Source organism: Felis catus, chromosome D1 (assembly GCF_018350175.1).
Source record: "Felis catus isolate Fca126 chromosome D1, F.catus_Fca126_mat1.0, whole genome shotgun sequence".
NCBI classification, from domain to species: Eukaryota; Metazoa; Chordata; class Mammalia; order Carnivora; family Felidae; genus Felis; species Felis catus.
The window spans coordinates 86,293,096-86,318,002 of record NC_058377.1 but is presented as its reverse complement, the minus strand read 5'-3'; the positions used below and the strand labels follow the sequence as shown (position 1 = coordinate 86,318,002).

Genomic DNA, 24,907 nt, shown 5'->3' with positions numbered 1-24,907 from the left:
CATCTGCCAGGACTGTGGTAGTTGCCTGATTATTCTCCTGCAGACATTATTGTTTCCATCTAACCCATTGCTCAATTCAAAGTCACAGTACTCATTTAACTAAATGAACTTGATCTTGCCTCTGCCTTGTGTACAGCCCATTTATTGGCTTCCCATTGGCCCAGGATAAAATCCAAATTCCCTAGCAAGATCCTCCCCAGTCTGGCTCTGACCTCCTCCCCAGCCTCCTCTGGCACTCTGTGTTCTGGCCATGTGGGGCTTGTGTTGTCTCTGGATGTGCCCTACTATCTCTGGCCTCCGGGCCCTCATGTATGCCATTCCTTCTCCTGGAGGACTCTTCCCCTTACTCTTTGTGTGTGTGTGTTTTTTTAATTTTTTAAATGTTTATTTATTTTTGAGAGAGAGAGAGAGAGAGAGAGAGAGAGAGAGAGACAGAGTGTGAGGGGTGAGGTGAGGGAGGAGAGCCAGAGAGGGAGACACAGAATCCAAAGTAGGCTCCAGGCTCTGAGCTGTCAGCACAGAGCCTGACGTGGGGCTCAAACTCAGGAACTGTGAGGTCATGACCTGAGCTGACATCAGACGCTTAATGGACTGAGCCGCCCAGGCACCTTTTATTCCTCTTAGTCTTCAGTTGAATTGTTTCTATTGTTCTTCGTGTCCCATCTAGCTGTCACTTCCTGAGAAATTCTTCCCTGACACCAAGATCAAATCAGGCCCCCTGCTAGGAGCTTGCAGAGCCACCCCCGCACCTCCCCCCCCCCCTGCCCTGGGCACAACCCTTGCTGAGCTGCATCAGGATCGCATCCTCTCTAGGGCCAGGCTGCACGAGGGAGTGCAGGGACGGTCACCATCTGCCTTGTTCACTGCTCTCTTTGAATGCCTAGCACATGCTTGGGGCAGAGTAACACACAGTGTGTGCCGAGGAAAGGAAGAAAGGGAGAGAAAAAGGAGGAGGAAAGATGGAAGGAGACCCAGAAATGAACACAACTGGTACCTCCTTCTTGCCAAAGGGAAGATGAAGCTTGCCACGTCCCATCCCCCACCCTAGTCTCCTGACATTGAGAAGTTACAGGGGCAGGAGTTCTCGTCTTCAGTGTCCTATCCTCAGGGACCTGACAAACAGTAGATGTGCTGTGGAGGTTGCTGAAAGAATGAATTCACTCTAAGAACTTCTGGATATGGACTATCACCCAGAGCATAACCAGTCAGAGAACTATTTTTTGGAATAAGTCGTGAGCAACAACTTGACTTTTTAGAGTATGTACATGTATATAAACACTGATAAAAGTTAAAACCTTAAAAAAAATAATAATAGAAAAATTTCACACTGAGGACCGTGTTGTTACCACCAACCAAATCAGCTTAGGTTATGAACTTATAAACAGGAGCTCTGTTGTCCAAACATGATAAAGCTGACTCGTGACAAACACTTAAAGAAAATGTAATTCATTTTTTGTTTCAATGTTTATTGATTTTTGAGAGAGAGAGAACCGGGGAGGGGCAGAGAGAGAGGGAGACACAGAATCTGAAGCAGGCTCCCAGCTCTGAGCTGTCAGCAGAGAGCCTGATGCGGGGCTCGAACCCAAGAACTGCGAGATCGTGACCTGAGCCAAAGTGGGACACTTAACCATTTGAGCCACCCAGGCGCCTCAAGAAAACGTAATGCTTAAAGTCATAGAAACACTTAAAATGTGCAATTCATGCACTGGACTCAAAAGTAGATTTTGGCTTTACCACCTTAGTAAGCCAGCATGGAGGAGGAAGTATGCACTTTGGCCTGACAGAGCCTGAAGTTTGGGCTCCAGCCACCACTTACTGCACACATGCCTTTGGGAAATTTACTTAGCTTCTCCACTTGACTTTCTTTCTTGTAAAATGGGGAAAATGAGACCTGCCTTACAGGGTTGTTTCGAAGACTGAATATAAAATGTAAACCCCCCCAGCACAGCCCTGGTGACCAGGTGCCCATAGATGACCTTGTTTCAGAGTACCTCTGCATTTCAGTTATTTAAAGTATGGTGGCTGGGTTTGGAGGTACAGGGAGCTCATGAAATACTGCTCTCCCCGTGGGAAGAGGCACTATTTCTTTACTGTCAGTGTCCTAAAAGAATGAAAACGGTGGCAGAGAAATAGGAAAGCAGTAGCAAGAAAGAAGCATGGGAATGAAAATGCAAGAATTAGATCTTCACTGGATCTTGGAATCACGCTGAAGAGCAAAGGCTTTTCTTTCCATGTGTTCTGTTTCCCTTTCCAGTGTTCTTGGGGAAGCCTCCTCTGCGAGGGTAGCCAGGGGGATGATCCTTTTTTTTTTTTTTAATTTTTTTAACGTTTATTTATTTTCTGAGACACAGAGAGAGACAGAGCATGAGCAGGGGAGGGGCAGAGAGAGAAAGGGAGTCACAGAATCTGCAGCAGGCTCCAGGCTCTGAGCTGTCAGCAGAGAGCCCGACGCGGGGCTTGAACCCATGAACTGTGAGATCATGACTTGAGCCGAAGTCCTACGCTTAACCGACTGAGCCACTCAGGCATTCAGGGGGGAGGATCCTAATGGGCAGAAGGAGTTTTGCTTCTCCAAGCTGTTCAACACTCCAGTGCTTAAAAAAAAAATCATATTCAGACATTTTTTAAATAATTTTTTTTCTTATTTCAAAGGCAAATCATGTTCATTCTGGGGAATTCATACAAACAAAAAGAAGAAAAAAGTTATCCAAAATTCCACAGCTACAGGACTCCTGGAAACATTTTGGAGTCTATCCTTTCAAAGTTTTTTCTAGGCAATAAGTACATCCAGTGATAGGTCTTGTACAACCAATGAGATCAAATGGTACATACTGTTCTGTAACCTGATCTTTCTCACGGAACAGTTTTCCATGTCAGCAAATGAACGTTATCTAATGTCACAATGGGTGACATCGTCAGGTGCCCAGGGGGGCTGGACACAGGCACTCACCGTGCCCTCCCTGGGTGGAGACCCTCCCTGGGTAGCTTCTTTCTGTGAACAGGGATTCAGTGAGCGACTTTGTAGTCAAGCCTTTATACAACCCCTGATTGTTCCCTTACAATGAATTCTCATGTTCAATGTTAATTCTCTCAAGGAAAGAAGACAGTAAGTGCAGTGAAAATGTTTAGGTCATAAATAGGCCTCTGAGGTGACAGGGGGTGGAGGTGGGGGGACTGTAACTCAGCATTATGCTTTTATTTCCCATTCTGTTCAACCACCAAATCTATCTCAAATGCAACCTCATTTCTAGTCAACAAACTTAGAAAATAAACAAGACATAACCACTGTCCTTTGAAGAGATTATAATCTAATAGCAGAGATAAGAGACACACTAACTATAACAAATGAGTTTTCTCTCTCAATTTAACACAAAAGTACTTGGCTATTCACAATCAGAATTAAGGATAAGATGGAAATGATAATGCTAATAATAGCTCATGTTTAATGAGAGCTTACTAGGTCCAGGAACTGTTCGTGTATTAAATGGCACACTGTGTTAAATGGCACACATCGTTAATTCTCCCTGTTAGCCCATGGGGTTGGTATTACGGTTATGAACTTTCTCGTGTTGGGTAAATTGAGGTGCAAAGTGAAATAGCTTGGCCGGGTAACACAGCTAGCCAGTGGTGGCCCTTTGACGCTAGAGCCCTTTACTCTGAAACACACATCCTTGGGCTGGGAGAGAGGGTCCTAGTGCCCCGGAATAAGCGTTGTGATTCAACCTTCTAGATACTGCGGCCTGAGAACCAGCTTGCTCACGTCCCCCATGGTGGGGTTCATGGTGACCAATCAGTGCACTTCCCACAAACCCATCAGCTTTCCTCAGGTCCCGGTGGCTGCTTTGGCTGCGGAGAAAGTGGGTCACTCCAGCGTGAATTACCACCTTGCTCTGTTTCCACCTAAGGCCACCAAGGAGCTGCCTTCTGTAAATCACTGGGACCTCAGGGATGGTTTTTTCTCTGGCCACCCCAAGCTGGTCCATTTTGACTCTTTGGCCTGTACTAACGGGTCTTCCGTCCATGTCTTTGTGACTCCAGCCCCCCGCAAGCCAACGGGCCTTCCAGAAGACTTCAGGAGGGGCCTTCTGAGGCTAGTGAGCCCAGCTTCAGTGTGAATCCTCTGTAGGTAGGACGTTGCCTGTCAGAAAATAAACTTCAGATTATTCTCTAGACGATTTCTTTTGATTCCTTAGCATATTTTTTAACCCTTGAAATGACTGTCAGCTTCTTACAAGCTTTTATAACAAGCGTCACCTGGCTTCACTGATCAAGCATCTGCTTGTGTCCGGCCAGAGGCAGAGGGCTTTACAGAGTCTCCCTGAGCCCTCTCAGCCAATGGGGCAGGTACCACTCTCACTGCCTTTTTCAGAAGAGGAAAAGGAAGTTTGCAGAGTGGAAGTAATTGAGTGTCCTCCAGTGGGGGGTCCAGCAGACTCTCAGTCACCCGTCTGTGCTTTCTATGTACAACTTTATCACCAGTATCTTAGCACAGCCACATACTTCCCTGGTTTGGGATCACTGATCTGATAAATCTCCTCAGCTTCTTACAGTTAATAATCATGTGACATCTTTTTTTTTTTTTTTAAAGATGTGACCTTTATAAAACAACAACACCTTTCTTTCGTATATTTAAAACAGCAAACAAGCCTCTGACGATGTTCTGATAAAAACACAACCTCCTTCACTAATGCCATGGTTGAAGCCTAAAAGTAACCACAAATAAATACAATGTTTGATGCCGAAAGGACTCTCCTTAGGTGTAACAATAAACGTGGTTACCATTTACTGAGGGAGCACTGCCTTCACAAAGTGCTTTGCAGGCATTTCCTTGACCAATCCTTATTCCTCTTCTAGAAGGTTGGGATTATTCTCGCCGTTTTTCAGATGAAATCGTTGAGGCTTTAAAGTGAACAGCTGGAGTAAGGGGAGAGAGAGGTTCTAGTCTAACCTCTGTCTCAGTCCCGAGGAAGGGCAAGCTACAAGCTTAATCTTTCTGAGCTTCAGTTTCCCCATCTGAAAACATGACCCCGTGTGACCTTTTGCAGTTGGGTCCCTGGAGGTTTTTTATGCAGACTCTCTTGATCTGCTTTTTAATTTACTTTAATTTTATTTAATTTTATTATTTTATTTTAGAGAGACCGAGCATGAGCAAGGGAGGGGCAGAGAGAGAGAGAAACAGAATCCGAAGCAGCCTCCAGGCTCTGAGCCCTCAGCACAGAACCCCACACGGGGCTCCAACTCACAGGCAGAGATCATGACCTGAGCCAAAGTCAGACGCTTAACCGACTGAGCCACCCAGGCGCCCCTCTTTTGATCTGCTTTTGAAGTAAGTTCCAAATCTTTGCCACATACACAGAGCTTTGGAACTCCCTCACCATGATGAAAACAGTGCTGAATGTGATTCCTTTGTCATTTGATCCAGTTTCCTCCACTAGTAGATGGATCTTGAAGCTTTAGGAACACTTCATGCACGAAGGAAAGACTATTAACCAGCATCTGTAGGCATGACGTCTCTGACCACTAACATTTGACCCGCTCAGAAAGGTTGTTAGGAAAAATTTTCAGTGTCCATGTGGTTCTTGCATGTACATTATTGCACCTCATCTTTGTGATTACTCTGAGAGCTGGGTATTATTGTTGTTGTCATTATTGTCCATGTTGTGCAGTCAAAACAGGCTTTTCAGGAGGAAGGTGACTTGGCTGAGATCATAGAACTTCTGTGTACAGAGCTAGAATTCAATCCAGCCACGGCTTTAGACCTGTCTTTCCTTGCCGCCAACTCTGCCTCTCATCCCAGGGGTCCTGAATTTTCAAATGACACCATGCATTGCCACCAGTTTTTAAAATTAGCGGCATATTCACCAAGAGACACTTTAATGGAGGACAACATGGTGGGGTGATTAAGAGGGCAGGCCCCCCATTAGAGAAGCCTGGATGTGTATCCTGGCTCTGCCACTTCTAGAAGAACGTGATCTGACCTGGGGTACTGTCAGGGGTCACCACGTTTGCTTGCCTGTGTTTGACTCTCACACTGCGGTGCCCCCACACCACAGCCGCCGTGCACCATTGGCCTAGAGTGGACTTTGCAAAAGAAACAAACCTGTGTTGCTTTAAGCCGCTGAGACGGTAGGGTTGTTTGTTAACCGCAGCATGACGCGGCTTATCCCTCTTTCTTACAAGTACCAGCCTCACAGGTTGTTGTGAGGGTTCCAGGAGAAATGTATGTAAGAACTTGACACAGTGGCTGGCTATTAGTGTAGGAGAAAAGAAATGCTTATGTGCTTCTGCTATACAAGCACCTCCAAGATAGGAGAGTAGCCAGTCCTCACACTCCCGTTCTTTTCTGTGCCTCCGTGGGGACTTGCACGCTGTTTTCCATTTTATGGAAGAAAAATGATAGAGGTACTGAAAACACATGGGATGGTGGGATGCATCATTCCTAGGGTGTGTTTAGCCAGCCTCGGACTCTGGAACTGACCAGAATTGAGAGTGCACATAGGTTCTGTGGAAATAGCTCCACGTTCATGTAAATCCAGGAGTTTAAGTTCTAATGAGAGTCTTTCCACGGCTCAAATTTTTAATACTTCAGTTTGAGCCAAAGCAGCGAACATTACCGCCCTCACTGGTTTTTAGTGGGAAATTCTAGCACTAGAAACTTGTTTTAAGACTCCAGAGAGAGGCAAATCTTAGCTGTGTATACTTGGAGGAAGACGGATTTTATCATAAAGGTAACAAAATCCGTCTAGAAAGACTTAAAAACATCCAGTCGGCCATTCACCACTTACCTCCACAAGATGTTTTTGCCTGGGTGGCTAACAGGTAGCCATGCAGCTACGATTTGCTGGGCACCTCTAAGCAGATACGATTCATGCCTTTGCTAACAAGAAACAACTACAATAATCCAAGCAGGTGAAGAAAACCTTCAGATGTTGCTGCTCTAACCACATTTTTGTTACACTCGAATTCATTCAAAAACCTACATAAGAGACAAGAGGTACGAAATGTGTGTTCATGTTTTGCTTGGACAGATTTTGGCTCCTAGCAATTAATGCTTTCAGTCACATTAAGCATATAAATAATGCTTTGTGACATTACAGTATTTCCCATTACAGATCAATTTTGTAGCATTTGTCCATAATCCGACTTGAAATATTACCTAGAAACAAAATATGTTTTCCTTGAAACAGTCAGACCCTATTAGAAATCTAAGGCTTTACAAATCACCATGTTAACAGTTATGTCCCCTAGCTAAGGTTTTCTTTCCTTAAATAGTGTTAAATTCAGCCCCAGAAGCACTAGTCTCTGTGAGGGTTCTCTTCTTATGTGCACTGACTTGAAAGGAAAAATTTAGTGCTCAAAATATATTTAACATTTTACTATGCATAACTTAATAAATCAACCAGTATTCCCTTTTGGGGGAAAAATAATGTTAGCACCTTTTACAAGTGTTATGCTTCTAATTAGGTTACAAGATATTATTTTCTCATTTTTCAAAAGACAGGTTTTCATTGCTTTAAAAAAAAAAGGTGTCAGCTTATTTCTGGGTAAGAGGAGTTAATTCTCATTTCCTGACCATATAATCATACACCGTGGGTGAGCAAAGAAATAAAGGGAACATATATCAGAACCAAAGGTTGGAGCAGTAAAACTTAGCACTCACCAGTGGACATTTTGTAGCCAGGAACACCTGGATCTGAGTTCTAGCCCTGCCACTTAGTGGAGTCAGGCGAATTACTGAACTTCTCATTCAGCAAATGTTAGCTAATTTTTTAAATAATTTACACAATTTTTTCCCCCTGAAGAATATCCTCTTTGATGAAAGCTAACTACCTCTCATTCATTCAGCAACTAAGATGGACCAGACCATTGCTCTCACATCCTAGAGCGCGAAAGACAGCATACAAACAAGAACATATCAAATGGTGCAGTTGGCTGAAGGCAGCCCCCCAAAAGCTATGTCTACCTCCTAACCCCCGGAACCTGTGAATGTGATCTTCCTTGGAAAAATGGGTCTTTGCAGATGTAAGTAAGGATCTTGAGAGAAGATCATCCTGGATTATCAAGGTGGTCACTAAATCCAACGACAAGTGACTTTCCAAGTCACACAGAAGAGACACAGAGAGGAAGAAAAGGCCATAAAATGGGAGGCAGAGAGTGGAGTGATACAGCCACAACCAAGGAACGTGCGGGGCCACTAGACTCTGGAAGCAGCAAGGAAGGATTCTGCCCTATATCCCCCCGAGGGAGCCTGGCCCTGCCGACACCTTCATTTCAGACTCCGGCCTCTAGAACCGTGAGAAACTAAGTTTCTGTTGTTGTAAGCCTCCCTCTTTGTGGGCATTTGTACATCAACCCTAGGAAACAATAGCATAAATGGTAACACGTACCGAGAAGAAAATAAGATGGGCAAATGAGACAAAATATAAACAGGGACTCAGATGTGACCACTATAAATGATGGAGTCTGGAAGGCCCCAATTAGGATGTACCAGTTGAATTCCCTGAGGACATGGGAGAGGGGTGTTCTGAATCGGAGGGCGAGGGGGCAAGTATAAAGGGCCTAACCTGGGAATTAATTTGGTGTGTGCAAAGACCAGGAAGTGAGTGGTGCTGATTATGGGAGGTGCAGGAGAGAGTGGTAGGGAGATGCTGAGACAGGAAGGAACCAGACCCTGTAGAGCCTTGTAACCTCAGAGAGACCTAACACTTATAATGACTTGCAGATGCCCTTACAAGCAGAGAAAGACGTACGGACTGATTAAATAATGAGTATATGCCAAACATTGTAGCAATCGGATTAAAACCCAGAACCTTTATAATCTTCCTCATGTAATCCCATCCCACTGTTAATTCAATATGAATAAGAATGTCACAAATAGAACATGTGAGGTCAAACACCACAGACACAGTAGAAAATCCTCAGCGGGATCCTTTATTTTGTTCACTTGCTACTTACAAGGTGAAATGTCAACCTGTAAAAGTTGTTTCTACCAGTTCAGCCAATGGCCTGGAACATCATCGTGTCCTCGTTCCACGGTGTATAGTCCCGGGGGGGCAGATCCAAGGGTCGCAGCTTCACGGGGACCAGACGGCGCGGGTTCCAGAGCTCAAGCTCCGCACACTGCACTTCCCCAGGACCCCACAGCCTCATTCCTACTGGTGATCAGCGAGGAAATGGATGGTATTTCTATTCACTTTTTCAAAGATCAGACCTACCTCATTTACATGTCAAGAAAATGTTCTCAAGTAAAATAAAGTGTTTATCATTTTCCTATAGCTCTTTGAATGCCTGGCATTCATGTTTTCCCTACCTCTAAAATTCCTTTCTTTTTCACATTATCTTTCTTGATTGCTTCTTAATGTAAAAACAAAAAGCACAAAGATAGGGATTTGTTGTGCACATTAGCAGGTCCGTGCAGAAAAATGCACGGAGGTTTCATATACCATTTACAGTGACAGCTCAGAGTACAAAGTCAAGAAGAAAGAATCTGGAATATTAGACGTGCTCTGAAATAAGCCTACACAGGAGGACACCACTGTAGTTTCATCAGAACTTTCTCTCACCAGCCGTTGAACAGTGGCAAATGCAAAAAACGTGCGGTTAAAATAACATAGCAGTCGCTTCATATATTGCCCCCAACCCACCCAACTTCTGAATATAGGGGCTCTTTCAAATTTTCTTCCCCTTTAGTCTACGTTTAATGGAAAAAGCTAAAAAATCATGTTTTAGCAAGTATCCCCAAAGCAATTTACCCAGGTTTTAATGTGTTTGGAGAGAAGTCTCACTGAAAGAATAGCAATAATGATTTTCCAGTAAATACTGAGTGAAAAACAACTTTAACCCCAATCTGAGGTTATAAATTTGCTTTTTTTGTGAATGAGACAACTGTAGCAACCATCCCAGACATGAAAAGAAAGCCTCCCAGAGTCTGCTGTATGTATCAAAGCTCATCATGATTTTTTGTGAGATCCTCCCCATAATTGGTAGCTTGGCTTCCGACAAACATGTTCCAGTTGTCTAATATCTCCTCTTTAGTTAGCTTTTCATCCTGCAAGAGAGAGGAAAGACCTCTGTCACAGCAGCTCTGGTAACTCTGAGTAATAGTTCAGCATGAAGCTCATGTTATTTCATGGGTTTTCAACATCTAAAATATTACAGGTCATAATGAAGAAGCTGCTAGGTACCTCCAGCAGTCACCGTCACACTGCCCTGCAAAAACAGCCCCCTGGCTTAAAACCTGTGCTAAAATACATCAGGCCAAGTCCTCGAGGAATTCAGAAGCTAGAATCCAGTTATGTCTACACACAGTGCTGACATTCTCCAAACAGGCCCCAAAGAATTCCATTCCCCTTTTATAGCCTGACTGCAAAACTCTACTGCGTCCCAAGAACTTGCAACAGTGATCCAACTGGAAGACACAGGACTTCTTTCTAAATCTTGTTTGTTTACTTGGATATTTACCAACAGGTATTGAAGTGCTCGGCATCAGAGCCAGCAGTAAGTGCATGCTTGAAGATGCCTGGGATGTAACGGGATGGCATCCTTGCGTCTGACACATGACAGATGTTTGGTAAATTATCTGCTGAGTGACTGGCTGAATGAACAAACCTGTCCTAGGGCAACTCAGGGTATATCTCTTAAATCCCTGCCCTGCCCACAGCAAACAAAGTTACCGGTTCTGCAGTCCTAGGAGACGGCAGTGAATTAAGTGTGTGGCCCATAGCAGACTATCTAGGAATGTCTGGGCCAATTGAGTTCACCGTGGGTTACCAAGGTCTTGGCTAGGGGCGCCTGGGTGGCTCAGTCAGTTAAGCGTCTGACTTTGGCTCAGGTCACTGATCTCACAGTTCCTGAGTTTGAGCCCTGCGTCCGGCTCTGTGCTGACAGCTTGGAGCCTGGAGTCTGCTTTGGATTCTGTGTCTCCCTCTCTCTCTGCTCCTCCCCCACTCACTCTCTCTCTCTCAAAAATAAATAAACATTAAAAAAAAATTTTAAAAATCAAGGTCTGGCTGAAGTTTACAAGTCTGTAATGTAGGTCAAGAATGACACGGCTGCTTGGGCCACGGGCCAAATGCTATCACTAAAGAAGCAAACAGAACCAATCTTATGTAAACTGTCTCCCTTCAAGGAACGATTCCAGAACAACGTGAAATACCTTGTTTTTGTCTGACTCATACACCAGGTGCCTGGCCTCGGCCTGAGCATGGTCATAGTCCTGAGGGAGGATCCAGTGGCGAATCTCATCTTTGTCCAACTTCCCGTCCTTGTTCAGATCCCGGAACTCATTAAACTGCTCCCGTTCTGACACAACCCAGTCAGGCTCAGGGCCGTTCTCCTCGTGGGAAAACATATCCGCTAGAAGGGAAGGTTGTTCTTAGTTACGAGGACAAGTGGGAAGGTAAGTCAAGGAAAACCTGACCTCCTGAGTTTTTGGAAGGATGATGACCAATCAAGAGACCTAACCCAGAAGTCTCGTGGGCAGTTTCTTGGGGATAATGACAGAATGATTTATCCACTGTGAAAGCTGCTTGGCAGAATAGAAAGAACGGAGTTTAGGAATCAGAAGATGAATCCAGTGAGTTCAGTGACTGGGATTAAGTTACTTAATTCAGTGACTGAGTCCTAAATTGTCTTGTCTATAACATGGAGGTAATATTTAAATACCACAAGAGTTATTATGAAGATTACATAGGATACTCTCTATAAATACACTCTACAACCCAAATTGGCACTATCTAAGTGAAAAACCAATAAGGACCAACATCAAGCACTTTCGACAGTCCAGGTATTATATAAAAAATATTTTACATACACTTTTTTCATTTAATTTTCTTAACAATCTTATGAATTAGGTATTATTATTATTCCCACTTTATAGATGAAAACACTGAGGCACAGCCTTACTCCAAGGACCCACAGCTAGCATGAGCTCAAGACAATGTAGGAGCAGGAGCACTCTGCTTCCAACCCATGGCCTTTACCGCTTATTCCTTTCGTTGCTGGTATCATTCCCAAGGGGCTTTTGCACGGATCATTTTATTTCACCCTTATAACAATTATATCAGATGGATTATTATCCTTATTATACAAAATGGCAGGGAAAGAAAAAAGAAGGCAATGTTCATATGCATTGTTTGCTAAGTCACTAGATCTTCTTGGACAACACAGCTACTCTGTGGGCAGTTTTCTCTTTGATGGAAACCCAAGTTGGAAATGTCAGGAGGTAGAGAGAGCAGGTAGTGAATCAAGGGAAAAGAGAAGCAAGACTCTTGTTTCAGCACACGTTGGACCCACACTGGAAATCTGCAGACTGTTTTTGAGAAAGAGTTGTCACATTTATTAGCTAACTTGGGCATCGTCTAATCCTACAAGCCTGGGCGCTATGTATTCCCATTTTATGGATGAGGAAGCTGAGGCTTTTCATGATTACACGACTCCCACTGGGTCACACAGCTAGTAAGTGGAGAAGCCAGGGCTCCCAAGTGCAGTGCTGTTCCCAGTGCACCACATCACCACTGGTTTTCCACTTCCTCCCACCTGAAAAGAAGGCTTCTCCATCAATGAAGTCACTTGCAGGACAAGTCCACACGTCAGGCCTCTCTGACTGTGAGCTGCTCAGAACTGGATTTTCAAGCACAATGCCCCCCACCTCCCTCCCTGCCCAGTGTGAAGAATGGAATGTTTCTTTTAGGCAAAGCCACTCGGAGTTTTGCCCCTGACTTTGCACCGTTTCAATGCAGAGTTCAGGAGGGCCAGGAAGAGCACACACTTAATCAAAAGTGCTACATTGCTTGTTTCAATCCGTCAGCCTTTTCTGTCTAATTCCATCACCACTGTCAAGGTGAGGCGTCCGCAGCTCTGAACTGTCCCTCGCGCACGCACCGGGCCGGAGGACGGCTCTGCGGCTTGCACGGACGAGTAGCCTGTCAGCATGTGTCATCCCACAAAGGTAGAGCCACCAAGATCACTTTAATTACTGTAGTGAGAGCCACCTGTCTGTTACCACAGGCCGACGAAGAACAGTGTTCGGTCCTGCAGATCAGATATAATTTCTAATGATTAGAAGAAACTTTGCTCTCCATTACCGAAGGCACTTGTTCCTGTGCCTGGGGTGGCAAAGTGATACAACCACAGACTAGAGACTGATGGCGACTCGGGCTCCTGTTTTATGCTGAAAGATAATTAACTGCCTCTATTAAATAGGAGTACAAAAATGATATGCATCCCATCCCTCAAATGATTTTCCAGCCTTTACTTTATTGACACTTGGGAGAAGAGCCACCACCACAAGGTAGCCTGCTGTTGGAACCAAGTAGCAGAGCCCTGAAGTGGCAGTGACAAGGGTCGAGTGGAAGCTGCCATGTTGCCTGCCCCAGTCCTTTATGCCTGGAGACCTACAGGCTGCTCGGGAGGGCTCTAGCCAGCCAGGTGACTTCTGACCCGGGGGCATTAATCGGAGCCCCACTCCACCAGTGCTCGGGCGCCTGACAACACACTTCCTGATGCTTGAAGGGGAGCCCATCAGCACAAAATGCTAGGTTCGGTACTCCCAATCAAAGGATCAAAACCCAGAGGCACACAATGGCTAATCAAGGGGCAACCGTGCGCTCCGTAAAAGGATGTACCTCTTTAAGAAGGGGCACCTTTCTGCAGATGCCTGGGTGTTCAACACAGCTCCATCTACCTAGTGCTCTTAGATCCCACAGACTGACCCACAGTGTGTCTTTCAGGGTCCTTCAGGGTCAGTCTGCTCTAGCCTAACTGTAAATCCGTCGGATCCCCACGTTCACTCTGCAAAGGTAAAACTACACAGTGTGGAGGAGGGCACCTCTCAGAGCCGTGGGCCCGCTCTTGGCCGCTGTGTGAATTCTCATAAATGCCTCCCTGAGGTTGTACCACTAGGGACTGGTAATGACAAGGCCCTCCCCGGTGGGAAGGCACAACAATGGCAACTTCAGGCTTGCAGCTGTTGCTAAAAGAGACGTCTGACCAAAGCAGCTAGACATGTGGGTGGAAGAGTGTTGCCCAGTTGGGACAGAAGAACAAGACCCCAGGCCACACTCACCAATATACTCGTCCTGATCCAGAAACCCATCCCCATTCTTGTCGATGTCCTCCAGAGTTTCCTAGGAAGCAGAGGGGAACAGAGAATGCAAGATGGCTATGTGCTCTAAGTAAGTCTGAGAATTCTACCTACTGTCCTCCTTTCTCTGGCTTTTCTGGCCTGAAAATGCTTGGAAACTTTTGGCTCATCTCTTTTCCTCCCCAGGCGTTAAGTTTCTTATCTGTAAAACAATAGGCAGTGGCTTGGGTTCCTCCTCCCCCATCCCATAATTGTAACAGCACAACACTCTCTTCACATGAAAATGTCTGTATAAGCCCAGAGGGACTCTGATTTTATCAAGAAGCCATGCCAGGCCAACTATCTCCATCATCCAGCCAAATCATCCTCGGGGGTACCTGTGAGGAACCCAGCTCGGGAACCACCAGCCTAGATAATCACAAAAAAATAGATTCCAGTGCTAACTGGACTATGAAGGCTGGGTTGGTGTCATAAAAATACGAAACAGTGAGCAACTAAAAAATAAAAGTGTATCTGACTTTCGAATGTATATGTTCTATGTTTAGTCCATCAGACTTCTTAATTAGGTTTATTGTGAGGGTGAGTAATTAAATGAATTTACTGTCCATTGTCACAGCAACTCACAGGCATATCCTGGGTTAAAGAAAATAGCCACCCAAGAGCAGAGCGTCAATCCAGAGGCACATAATCTTCTTGTGGACAATTCCCTCATCTTCATCTGCCTCTGGCAAGTTAGGTGTGGCTAAATGGATGTTGGGTGGTAAAAAGAAATGTTTCTTAGAGCCACTGCCCAGTCCTTAGTGTCTTGGTGGCCATGAGAAGGAAGAATAAAGCAAGAGTGGATCCCACCTACCAGCTGGAAAACTAAAACATAGTCCAGAGCCGATTATGAACAAAAACTTTAGCCACTTGTTTCCCAGCATCAAAGCAGTCAGAACTGGCCTGGCATATCTGCCCAGGAAAGAGATGATGGCATTTATTTTACTGTCATGGCAAATGAAGACATTTGGGACCCTGCCAGCCACTATGGAAAGCACCTACACTCAGAGAGGCCTTATAAGCATCTCTCAAAGCCTAGGGTCAGACTCATTCATCCTCCAAAGACCCAGCCCGAAGAGGAGTGTCCTTCCAGCTACAGTTTTATTTTAAGTTTCTATATGTTTTAACAACCATGCATTCCATTTCAGAGTCTTTTCCCAGTTCCTTCAAGGGTGCAAAATGGACAGAGACTAGCTAGTTGCTCACAAAACCCTTCTGCTCTTTTCGGGCACACATCTGTATTTCCCTGCCTTGTCATATCTAGAAGCAGTCCGTGGAAGGTAAAAGGGAAGATGATTCATTTCCTGGCCAGAATAGTAAGGGTAGACTGTTGCCTTCTCCTCATTCCCTATCTTTTCCTTTGTCTCCCAGCTGGTTGTTGCCAGGATGACCTTGATGCCACAGGATGGCAGAGTGTAAGATGTAAGTAGCCTGAAAGTACTTGGAGAAGTGCCCAGAAGACCCACCTGACTCAGGCCATCTGCACTGGACTTGGTATAAGCAAAAATAAGCTCTGTTTTACATGGCTAGGATTGGGGCTGTTTGTTACAGCAGCTAGCCTGCCCTGACTCACAGTGGTAGACAAGTATTCCATTGTATTCTACTTCAGAGTTCTTCTCCAATTCCCCGCAGGTTGAATGAAGAATGCTCTTTCTTTAGAAGAAGGGACAAGACTTTGGTACAGATTTTGCTCTGGTCTTTTCCCAGTCCGGGCTCTTTATCTTACCAAAACCACAATTTCCTTCATATGCTCAAACTCCTCAGGGTGCAAAAAGGCGGTGAACTCCTCCCGAGTGGCTATCTGGTCACCATCGAGGTCTGCAGCCTTGAACCTTCTCTCATCACGTGGCAGCATCTTTTTAAAGGTGTTATGATCTAAAGGATCTTGAAACTCTTCAGGGTTTCCTGCAAGATGTGTGCAGAAACATTTAAACTGGGCTGCTAAGGAAACCATTTCCTTCCAGATCAGTCATCCTTCATACCCAAATGGTACACACAGGACAAAAAAGGTCCTGACCAATTGAGTTCTTTGAAGCATTTTACCTTTAGCATCTGTCCCTTCATCCCTCCTATAATCCAGGCCCCAACGGCTTATTGGGGGCATTATAGCAAGTGGTTAGGAGTGCTGGCTTTAGGCTTTTCTTCGCAGAACTCTGCTCTCATAATATCATTCTTTGACCTAGAACACGCACAGGCTCCCTAGTACCTGCAATATTCTGTCTAGACATTTCTGTCTGGCCTTCATAATCTCCCTTAATGTAACCACGAGTGTGTGCTCCACCAGCTCTCCTGAGACTTATCTCCTAGCTCTCTCTACCACATACCCAGTGGGGCTGCACTCTACGCTTTGCACACATCCCTCTACCTTCACAAACAAGCATGTCTTACATCCAAACCCTACCCACTGCTGAATTCACTGCTGCACCTTTGCTCCTCCAATGGACCCACCTTCCCCACTTGCCTCTATCTCTCCAAATATATATCCATTTTTCAAGGCCCAGCTCCCAGACCACCCTCCACCAGGAAACCTTCCCTGACTGCTTCAGCTCACTCGGTCCTTGCTGTCTGAAACTTGGCAGCATTTTGAGACTGTAGCACAGGCACACTTCATCTCTGCTCTGTTCTCTTTGTTCTTTGTGCCTCTGAGATTGTAAGCTCAGATTGGGCAGCAACCTAAGTCACTTTTTATTGGACCCGGGACCCCTCCCGCTACTCACCACCCACAGCTTCACTCAGGGTAAGGAGCTCTGTACATTCTTAGTAAGCAGAGGAGGATGTTATACAAGCAGGCTCTACTTAGGGGGTTGTGACATCTCCCGGAGGCAGTAGATGTGTTGAGAGAGGAGAGGCTCCCGCAAGGAGCTTGTTATGTGGGCCCCAGCTGTGCAAATGCTCAGGCAGCACCTCTTACCTAGGTAGTAACCATAGGTGGCTTGTTTGTATTCTTCCCAGGAAATTTTATCATCTTTGTCCCGATCATAATCCTTCCAGACTTTAGCGACATTATCGTAGATGTATCTTCTCTGCACTCGCTTGATCCAAGTTTTCAGCTCCTCAGTAGTAACAAAGCCATCCCCATCACTGTCAATTCGGTCAACAATCTTCCTGTAGTTTAAAAAAAAAAAAAAAACAACCCACAAGGCTATTATCAAGGCTTGTGTGATCCTGATGCAGAAAAAGATCAAACACCGCAGAATCTAAAATGCATAAGCAAGTGAAATAAAAGCAATGATCCAATTGTGCTGGAAAGGATCTTAAAGTTCATCTTTTCTGAGGGTAATATGCGTCCTCCCCCCATTGCCAATGGCAGACACTACCAGCGGACCATGCCCTCTGTCCTGATAAACCCAGGCGTGCCTCTGAATCCTTCTCAACACAGCACTGTGCAGGTGGACACCACCAATTGATCAGAGTTGATTGTGAGATGAAACCCAACAGTCTTCTCCAGATGCAGTCCAACTCCCTTGTGTTACAGTGATGGAAACAGAGGCTGAGAGAAATGAGACGACTTTTCCAAGATCACACAGCTAGTATTTAGTATGACAGGGTAAGAACCCATGTCTTCTGGCGCTAGATCTAATGCAAAATAAAATAAAATAAAATAAAATAAAATAAAATAAAATTTGAAAAAAAGGAAAATTCTAGGTGAACCAGAAGATAAGCGAGTTCTTTTCTTTTTCTTCTTCTTCTTCCTTTTTAAAATATCGCCACTTTGGACTCATACTCGACACTTAGAAGACCAGATCTTGTTGGCCAAAGCATAAAACGTCAGGGATGAAAGAGCCTTCACATCATGAAAACTATTCAAGAAGCCTGACCAGCCGAGCCAGCTGCAGGAGCCTACACCCTGCCCTTTGGGCGAAGATACCTATGTCCAGGGGGGGGTCTCCTGCTCCACAGCTAGCCCGGGGTCCAGCGACTGCCCTCTGGACTCTACTGAGGTACCCCCAAACCCTGGTCCAAAGTAAACTTCAGGCTGGGAACTCACCAGTGTCCGTCTCTAGGCCAGAGGGTCCCAAGCTAGAGATGCAGTCCCTGTGGGGAACTTCAAGGACACCCACAAGCCATTTCCAATGCTTAAGAAAGTTCCAGTAGTCCATTTACCTGGGATGCGGTCAGCCAGGCTACTTAGGGATTTATTTCTTTGCTTAGAGCTGCAGTCTATCAACTCAGCGGGAAAACTTTCTTACTGTCAACAGAAGTTCTAACTGACAGTTACTCTTTCATTAATTAGAAATGGGGAAGGAATTTATTAGTTTGTATAAAGTTACTGTCTCCTACCTGAACCTGGGGAGCCCGTTTCCCTCTTCCTCAGGAAAGTGTGAGTGCTACAAACAGCTTTCCTGTGTCCCCTCATTTGCCATCTTAACAGGTCCCAGAGCTAACAGACTAAGCCTCAAGTATCCTCAGGCTTCCTTCTAGGGATTCACAGCCTTTCTGGATCTCAGTTTGCCTGACTATAAATTGGAACACCTGCTTTACAAGGGATGTTGTGGGAAATACAGGAGAGAATGTGTGCCCAGCCTCACTAAGGGCAGCAGTCTAGATCACAGGTGGATGGAGAACTCAGCGAACACCCAGCAGGTAACAGAAGTAACAGAAGTGAGCCAAGACTCCAGGTGGAGCCTCGGGCAACCTGGAGATGCCCATCTCTGCTCCAGACGATGAATGCCACATGGGAATAGAAGTCCACGGTGTCAAGAGAAACCAGAAATCAGGGTCTTTATGTGAAATCGCTCAGTTTAAATGTGGGCAAGTAATTTACATTTTTTCTAAGAGCTCATAGCATGTTTGTGACTGTGTGTGGCCTGTGGGCCTCCGCTCTGCAAGCCCCTTGGCCTAGCTGTCTCCAGAAGCTCTAGAACTGTCACATTTTCAGAATCTAAGGTCAGGTGGTGACTGCCTGGATCCAGCCCAAGCCTGGGGGGGGGGGGGTTGGGCAGAGGGGACTGCTGCACCAGGAGCTGTGGGCAGAAAGGTGGCTTTTCATGTTCCATCACGTCCCAACCTTCCACCCACCTTCTAGCCTGGATTTACCTTACAGGTGAGTGTGTGTCCACTGCCTGGTAGCTCAGGCCAGAGACCAGATGTCCCCCCAGAGACCACTTCCCCACCCCACGTTAAGTCCAGAGCAAGCACTGACTGTTCTACTTCCCACGTGCCTGGATTCACAGTCTCCTGCCCTCGGGACTAGCTGTGCCTGGTTAAGGCACTCGTGGCCACTCCCCTGCCCCTGGTCTCTCCACCTGCGCCTCAGTTATGTTCTCTGTCCTCCTGCCTGTCTGACATTACCAACAAGTTTTGGGGATGGTGACATTTTGATTACGTACAGGATAACGCCTAATCTCTACCTCAAAGAGATCCTTCCTGCTCTGCTCTTAGGTCCCCTCCCACCTCCCACTTCTGCCCTGTCCCTTTACTGTCCCAACAGCCTTCATCCCCCAGAACAGGTTTCAAAACTTTTATAAGCAGGCTGTTTTCAGGAATGCCTTCCTCTGCTTGTGCACCTGGCGACCTCTGAGCCATCCCGCAATCTCTGATCAGGTGACGTCCCCAAACCCCTAAGCCCCGCTCTCCAACCTGAAGCCCTAGGGGCTCCTTTTCCCGAGTGTGGTCACTGTGGTTTTTACCTGCCGCCATCATAGCAATTACACATTAGTGTCTGCTTGTATTTCTCTCCTCTACTTTTATTTATTAAAAAAAAATTTTTTTAATGTTTATTTTTGAAGGAAAGAGAGACAGAGTGTGAGCGGGGGAGGGGCAGAGAGAGAGGGAGACAGAGTCGGAAGCAGGCTCCAGGCTCCGAGCTGTCAGCACAGAGCCCGACGCGGGGCTCAAACTCACGAAGCGCGAGATCATGACCTGAGCCCAAGTCGGCTGCTTAACCGACTGAGCCACCCAGGCTCCCCTCCTCTACTTTTAATTATAAGTACTTTGAGGCCTAGAGCATAAGGTTTTATCTTTGTATCTGCCAAGCATCTAACACGGTGCCTGGCACACAATAGCCATGGAAATGTTTGTTGCATGAATACATGAACGAAGTTAAGGTGTCCCTACCAGGGCCAAATGCAGAGCAACTTCACCAGCACTAGCTCTCACCACTAGGCTTATGGTCATGATAAAGGCATTAAACTGGAAGCTGTTAGGACTGCAAACTGCAGAGTTCCCTACTCCAAATCCCAAAACCTCCCCTCCTCCTCGTAGGTGACAGTGCTGCCTCTCAGGGTCCCAGAATAAATCAGTTTCCAAGTGCTTCAAAGCTAATACAATAGACTGAACTCATCAATGGCCCCCATTGTGAAGTCCCGAACAAGAAGAGAAAAGTACTTCTCGGCAAAATAAAAGGTGATTGTTTGGAGGTGACTTTGAAGTCCAAAGATCTTTTTATCAGGGCGGGCAGATGGTGCACCCACACAATAGGTATAATTTAGCCTCATATCTTAACCAACCACATTGGCCTTTGGTGGCCCCCTTCAGCACAGGGATGGCTGTTCTTTTTCATGTATCAGGACAGAAAGATCCTCCACTCCCAGGAAGCAGGTTCCAGGAGGCCTGGTGCCCAGTAGGCAGGGCTACTGGGACCCTCCCCCGCCCAGCCTCCACTTAGGACCAGGCCATGGCTGCTGATTCCTCTATGGAAGGGTTCCCAGATACCTCTGCACAATGACCAAGTGTGTCCCCAGGGGACCCGGAGAGGGTGCACTGAGATGTACCTAAGTTTTGTTTTCCAGGTTTGGTTCCTGATTCAAATGCCTTCAACTGTGAAATTCACAATCTGCCACCACACCCTCCAGCTTTTTGCCCTCAGTTGCCAAGGGACTGGGTGCCTCCGCAGACATCTGCTGGAAAGAGAAACTGGGGGACCGGTTTGCATTCCCACTTCCCACTCCCTATCCCCTAATGTCCCTATCTTCTCACCAAGGTTTGTATATCCCCACTTCTACTATCTCTACTATTAGGCAGGAGGCAAGAACACCCCTGCCGCGGCCCAAGAACACCCGCCAGGAATCCACCCTCTCCTTCATCTGCTCCTTCAGCTTTGATCCATTTGTGTTCATCCTGCAGACCTTCTTAGCAGTGTCACAAAGCCTCCACCCCGGGGAATTGGGGGAGAAGAGGGAAACTGGGAAGGTGGGGAAGAACTCGTGTCACTAAAAGGCCACTGTGCACAAACTCTTCTTTTGTACCCACTCTCCCCTCCCTTCTGATGCAACCGAGGGGAGGGGGCGGGCCCTCGCCGCCCTGGCTCCCGCTGCCGCTGCCACGTTCCTGCCTCCCCGCCGCCCGGGCGCGGCGGCTGTCCCCACGCTTTGGTCCCCGGCCCGCGGGCAATTCAGCGCGAGCCGGGCCGCCGCAGCACCCGCCGGACCCCGCCCTCCGCCCGCGCGCCCGATTTCGCTTTCGCTTTGCTTTGCGGCGCGCGTCCCGCGTGGCTCCCGCCGGGGTGTCCCCGCGGGCACCTGCGACGCCCCCCAGCGCGGCCCGGACCGCGGCCTCACCCCAGCCTCTCCTTGCTCTCTTCCGAGGTGAGCTGGTCGAAGGTCTTGGAGTCCTCTTTGCCCAGGAAGGCCTCGTGGTCGTACTGGAAGCTCTGGTTGTCCTCGGCCGGCCGCTCGCCCAGCTCCGAGTCGGGCCGCACCACGCGCTCCTTGCGCACGGTGGGTTTGGCCCGCAGCGCCCCGGGCGCCAGCGCCAGCGCCAGCAGCAGCCCCAGGGCGAGCCCCAGGATGCGGTCGCGGCCGCCACGCGCCATCGTCAGGACGGGAGAGCGGCCCGCGGGGAGGCACGGAGCGAGCGACGAGGACGGCGACTGGGGAGTGGGGGCTCCCAGCGCGGCGGCGGCGGCGGCAGCGGCGGGGGAGGGGACGGGCCCGCCCCGCGCCAGAGCGAAGGGGCGCGCCCCGGGCCGCGGGCAGGGAAGCTTCGGGCAGCCCGGCTCACGCGCCCATTGGCCGCCGGGCCGCGGGGAGGGGGGGAGGCCGGGGAGGCCGAGCCACGTCGCCAGCCCGGGCGGTGGGCGCGGGGCTCGGGTTTCTCCTCGGCCCCTCCCCGCGATCTCGTCGCGAGGGGCGGGCCCAGGCGTACTGGGCTGGGGACTCCGGGCTCCTAGGAAGACGGGGAAGTTCTTTGTCAAGCAACAGATGTTCAGGATAAAATTCCCTTTCTCTTCTTCCAGTTATGGAGAATTGAAAGGAACGAGGCGCTGCCCCTCCCCAACTTCCAGCTGGGCGCCTGTACCCCAGCCCTAGACCTCAACCCCAAGATGCGCTCTTAAACCAGATTCATCCCCACTTACCCAAACTTGGAGTCTGGTACAAACACAAGAGGCTGGAAAGAAACCTGGGTGGCTGAGGTCCACTAGAAACGAGGGCGCAAACCCAAATGTTGGGGAGGGCCCAACAAGTAGATATGACGAGGGGCCGGCTAAACTGAGCGGTCCTGTATATGCCAGCTGCCAGGAGTGCAGGCCCCAACCTGGCAGATAGTCCGTTACCTCCCCCGCGAAATCAGGATTTCAGAGGTCCATGTTTCCATTTCTGAACCACGGTAACTCATTTTACAAAAACACTGCGCAATTCAAACAAATCTTGCCTATACATTGAATGCTGGGTAATGCTACCAATATAGAGAAGTTCTGTAGAACTTTCTGCAGCCATAAAATGTTCTATCTCTGGGCTGTCCAATAGTGGGTATTGAGACACTTGATATGTACCGAGTGTAACTAAGGTTTTGAAATTTTAATTTATGTTCAAACTTAAATAGCTACATGTGGCCAGTGGTTGTCATGCTGGATGGTACAGGTCTAGAGCAATGACTCTGTGTCATAGCCTTTTGAGACTCATTGAAAACCAAGGGCCTCCTTCCAGGAAAATGTGCATATAATTACTGACATGAATGTTTGATTAAAGTTGCAGGATGTTCATGGATTGTCTGAAGGCCTACTCTTGTGCCTCAGGTTCAGCATCCCTAGAAAATTAAACCTGTGGTCGAAGAGAGGAGCCCCCTGGACAGAGGTACTCCTGGAGCATTTCCTTTATCTTGTTCTGTCTCCCCATCCTGATAGTCTAGAAAAGGTCACTGGGCTGTGCCTCTTGCTCTTGTAAGAAGGATGCCAGGACATTATTGGCATAGATCCAAGTACCTTTTTTATGAGGACTTCTTTCAATCAATTAATGAATAATTATTGTATGCCCATCATGGCCTAATTACTGGCCTGGGTGATGAGGGTACGATGCAGGATAAGACCTTCATGGTCTCTGCAGCTACAGGGTTTGTGAATAGATCATTCATTCATTCATGCATTCAATAAACTAAGCACCTGTTAAATGTCAGGGCTGTGATGGGTACTGGTTTACCAAGTAGCAAATCAGTGTGATAAGTGCTGCGGGGGAAGGCATTCAGTATTCTGGGGGTACATCAGAGGGACAGAACCCAGATTTGGGGATCCACTGGGGAAAGCCTCCTAGAGAAAGGGACATCTAAACAGAGACTGAAGGTAGGTGGGTTAAGCCAGACAGCAGGGGTGTGGATATATGAGGGGAGAACAAGGTTCTGTGTGAGCTGGCACAGAGCAGAGGAGGTTGAGGTATTATCCTGGTGATGCTGTACATCCCCATCTGCCCGCAGTGAGATGCAGGGATGTAGTCCTCGGTGCCTCACCAAACCTGAGCTGACTTTTCGTGGGACAGGAAGTGTGGTGCTTGAGACTGATGTATTTCCCACCGCCGGTACAGAGGCTTGAATTTCTAGCAATAGAGAAACGTTACCCTGGGTGTATAAGAGCTCCTTATTAAAATGCAAGGGCCCTGAGTAGGTGGCTTTGTACCTTCAGTGCTCATCACACAAGCAGGATGTGAATTGAGTAGGGGGGAGAAAGAGGAGTGGGAGGAGGCACAGAAAGATCAAGAGGAGGAGGATTAGGAAGGGAATAGGAAAGTGGGTGGGGATTGGAGATAGTCTTTGCTTTGCTTATTCACAGCTTTGCCACAGGCAGGCTGGGCCCCTGGGATTGATCCAGACTCTCAGGATTGAGGACAGCACATCCTTTGCCCTATCCTAGTTGGCTTTCTGCCAGACACTAGTGCTTTCCAATAGTTAGATTGTTCCAGAGGTAATCTTGGCTCCTGTGAGAATCACCAGAGAATTCCAGCACTGCTGTAAACCCGGAAGAGCTTATATAATTTCCCCTGGGATGGCATACACTTTTTCTGTTTCTTTTGATGGAAACTAAAATGTCAAAATAACTATTCTTCCCATCCCCCACTACTTGTTAAAAGACCTTATTTATTTGGAGTTTAGGTTTTCTTTACCATTTCAAAAACTTAATTTATTTAAAGTAAAAAACAACAACAACAACAAAAGAAAACAGCTCACCCACAGTGAGCCCCACATCAGGCATCCCAAGTTTTACAACATACACTTGAGAGACAAGCCTGCAAAACATTTAACTTTGAAAACCAATGGGGCTCGTATCCCAAGACCCACAAGACTGGGAGTAAGCTGAGAAACTGCTCTTCAAGGGCTCAAGGGCTCAGGCTCATCAGCTTCTGGGTCCAGCTCAGGAATGGCTGGTTGCACCCAGACTTTAAGTGAAGGGGGTTCACCTTTTTATATGAAAGCATCCCAGAGCACCAGAATCTCCCAGAAGGGAGATTTTATACACATGTGGTGCCCTGAGTTTTGTGGCTGTAGCCTGGGACTCTCTTGATCATGTGGCTCTGAAGACCAGGGAGCTTGCAACCCTTGTCCCATGGAACCATAATAATTGGTGTCACCATCATAGGC

The 24,907-nt window shown here is 47.2% G+C and overlaps 1 protein-coding gene and 1 long non-coding RNA gene across 2 annotated transcripts; one reads left to right on the top strand and one right to left on the bottom strand.

The window, feature by feature from the left end:
* The first annotated feature begins 5,270 nt into the window (after positions 1-5,270).
* LOC123380559 lies at positions 5,271-9,275 on the top strand. Its single transcript, XR_006586490.1, has 2 exons — positions 5,271-5,326; positions 7,846-9,275. It is a non-coding gene; the product is annotated as an uncharacterized LOC123380559 (long non-coding RNA).
* Positions 8,904-21,993, bottom strand: RCN1 (reticulocalbin 1). The gene is made up of 6 exons (XM_006937183.4): positions 21,622-21,993; positions 17,034-17,227; positions 15,849-16,027; positions 14,066-14,126; positions 11,156-11,355; positions 8,904-10,048 (listed from the first exon to the last, which is right to left on the bottom strand). The coding sequence occupies exons 1-6, from the start codon at positions 21,873-21,875 to the stop codon at positions 9,941-9,943; spliced, it is 996 nt and encodes a 331-aa protein (XP_006937245.2). The 5' UTR covers positions 21,876-21,993; the 3' UTR covers positions 8,904-9,940.
* Positions 21,994-24,907: the final 2,914 nt, after the last annotated feature.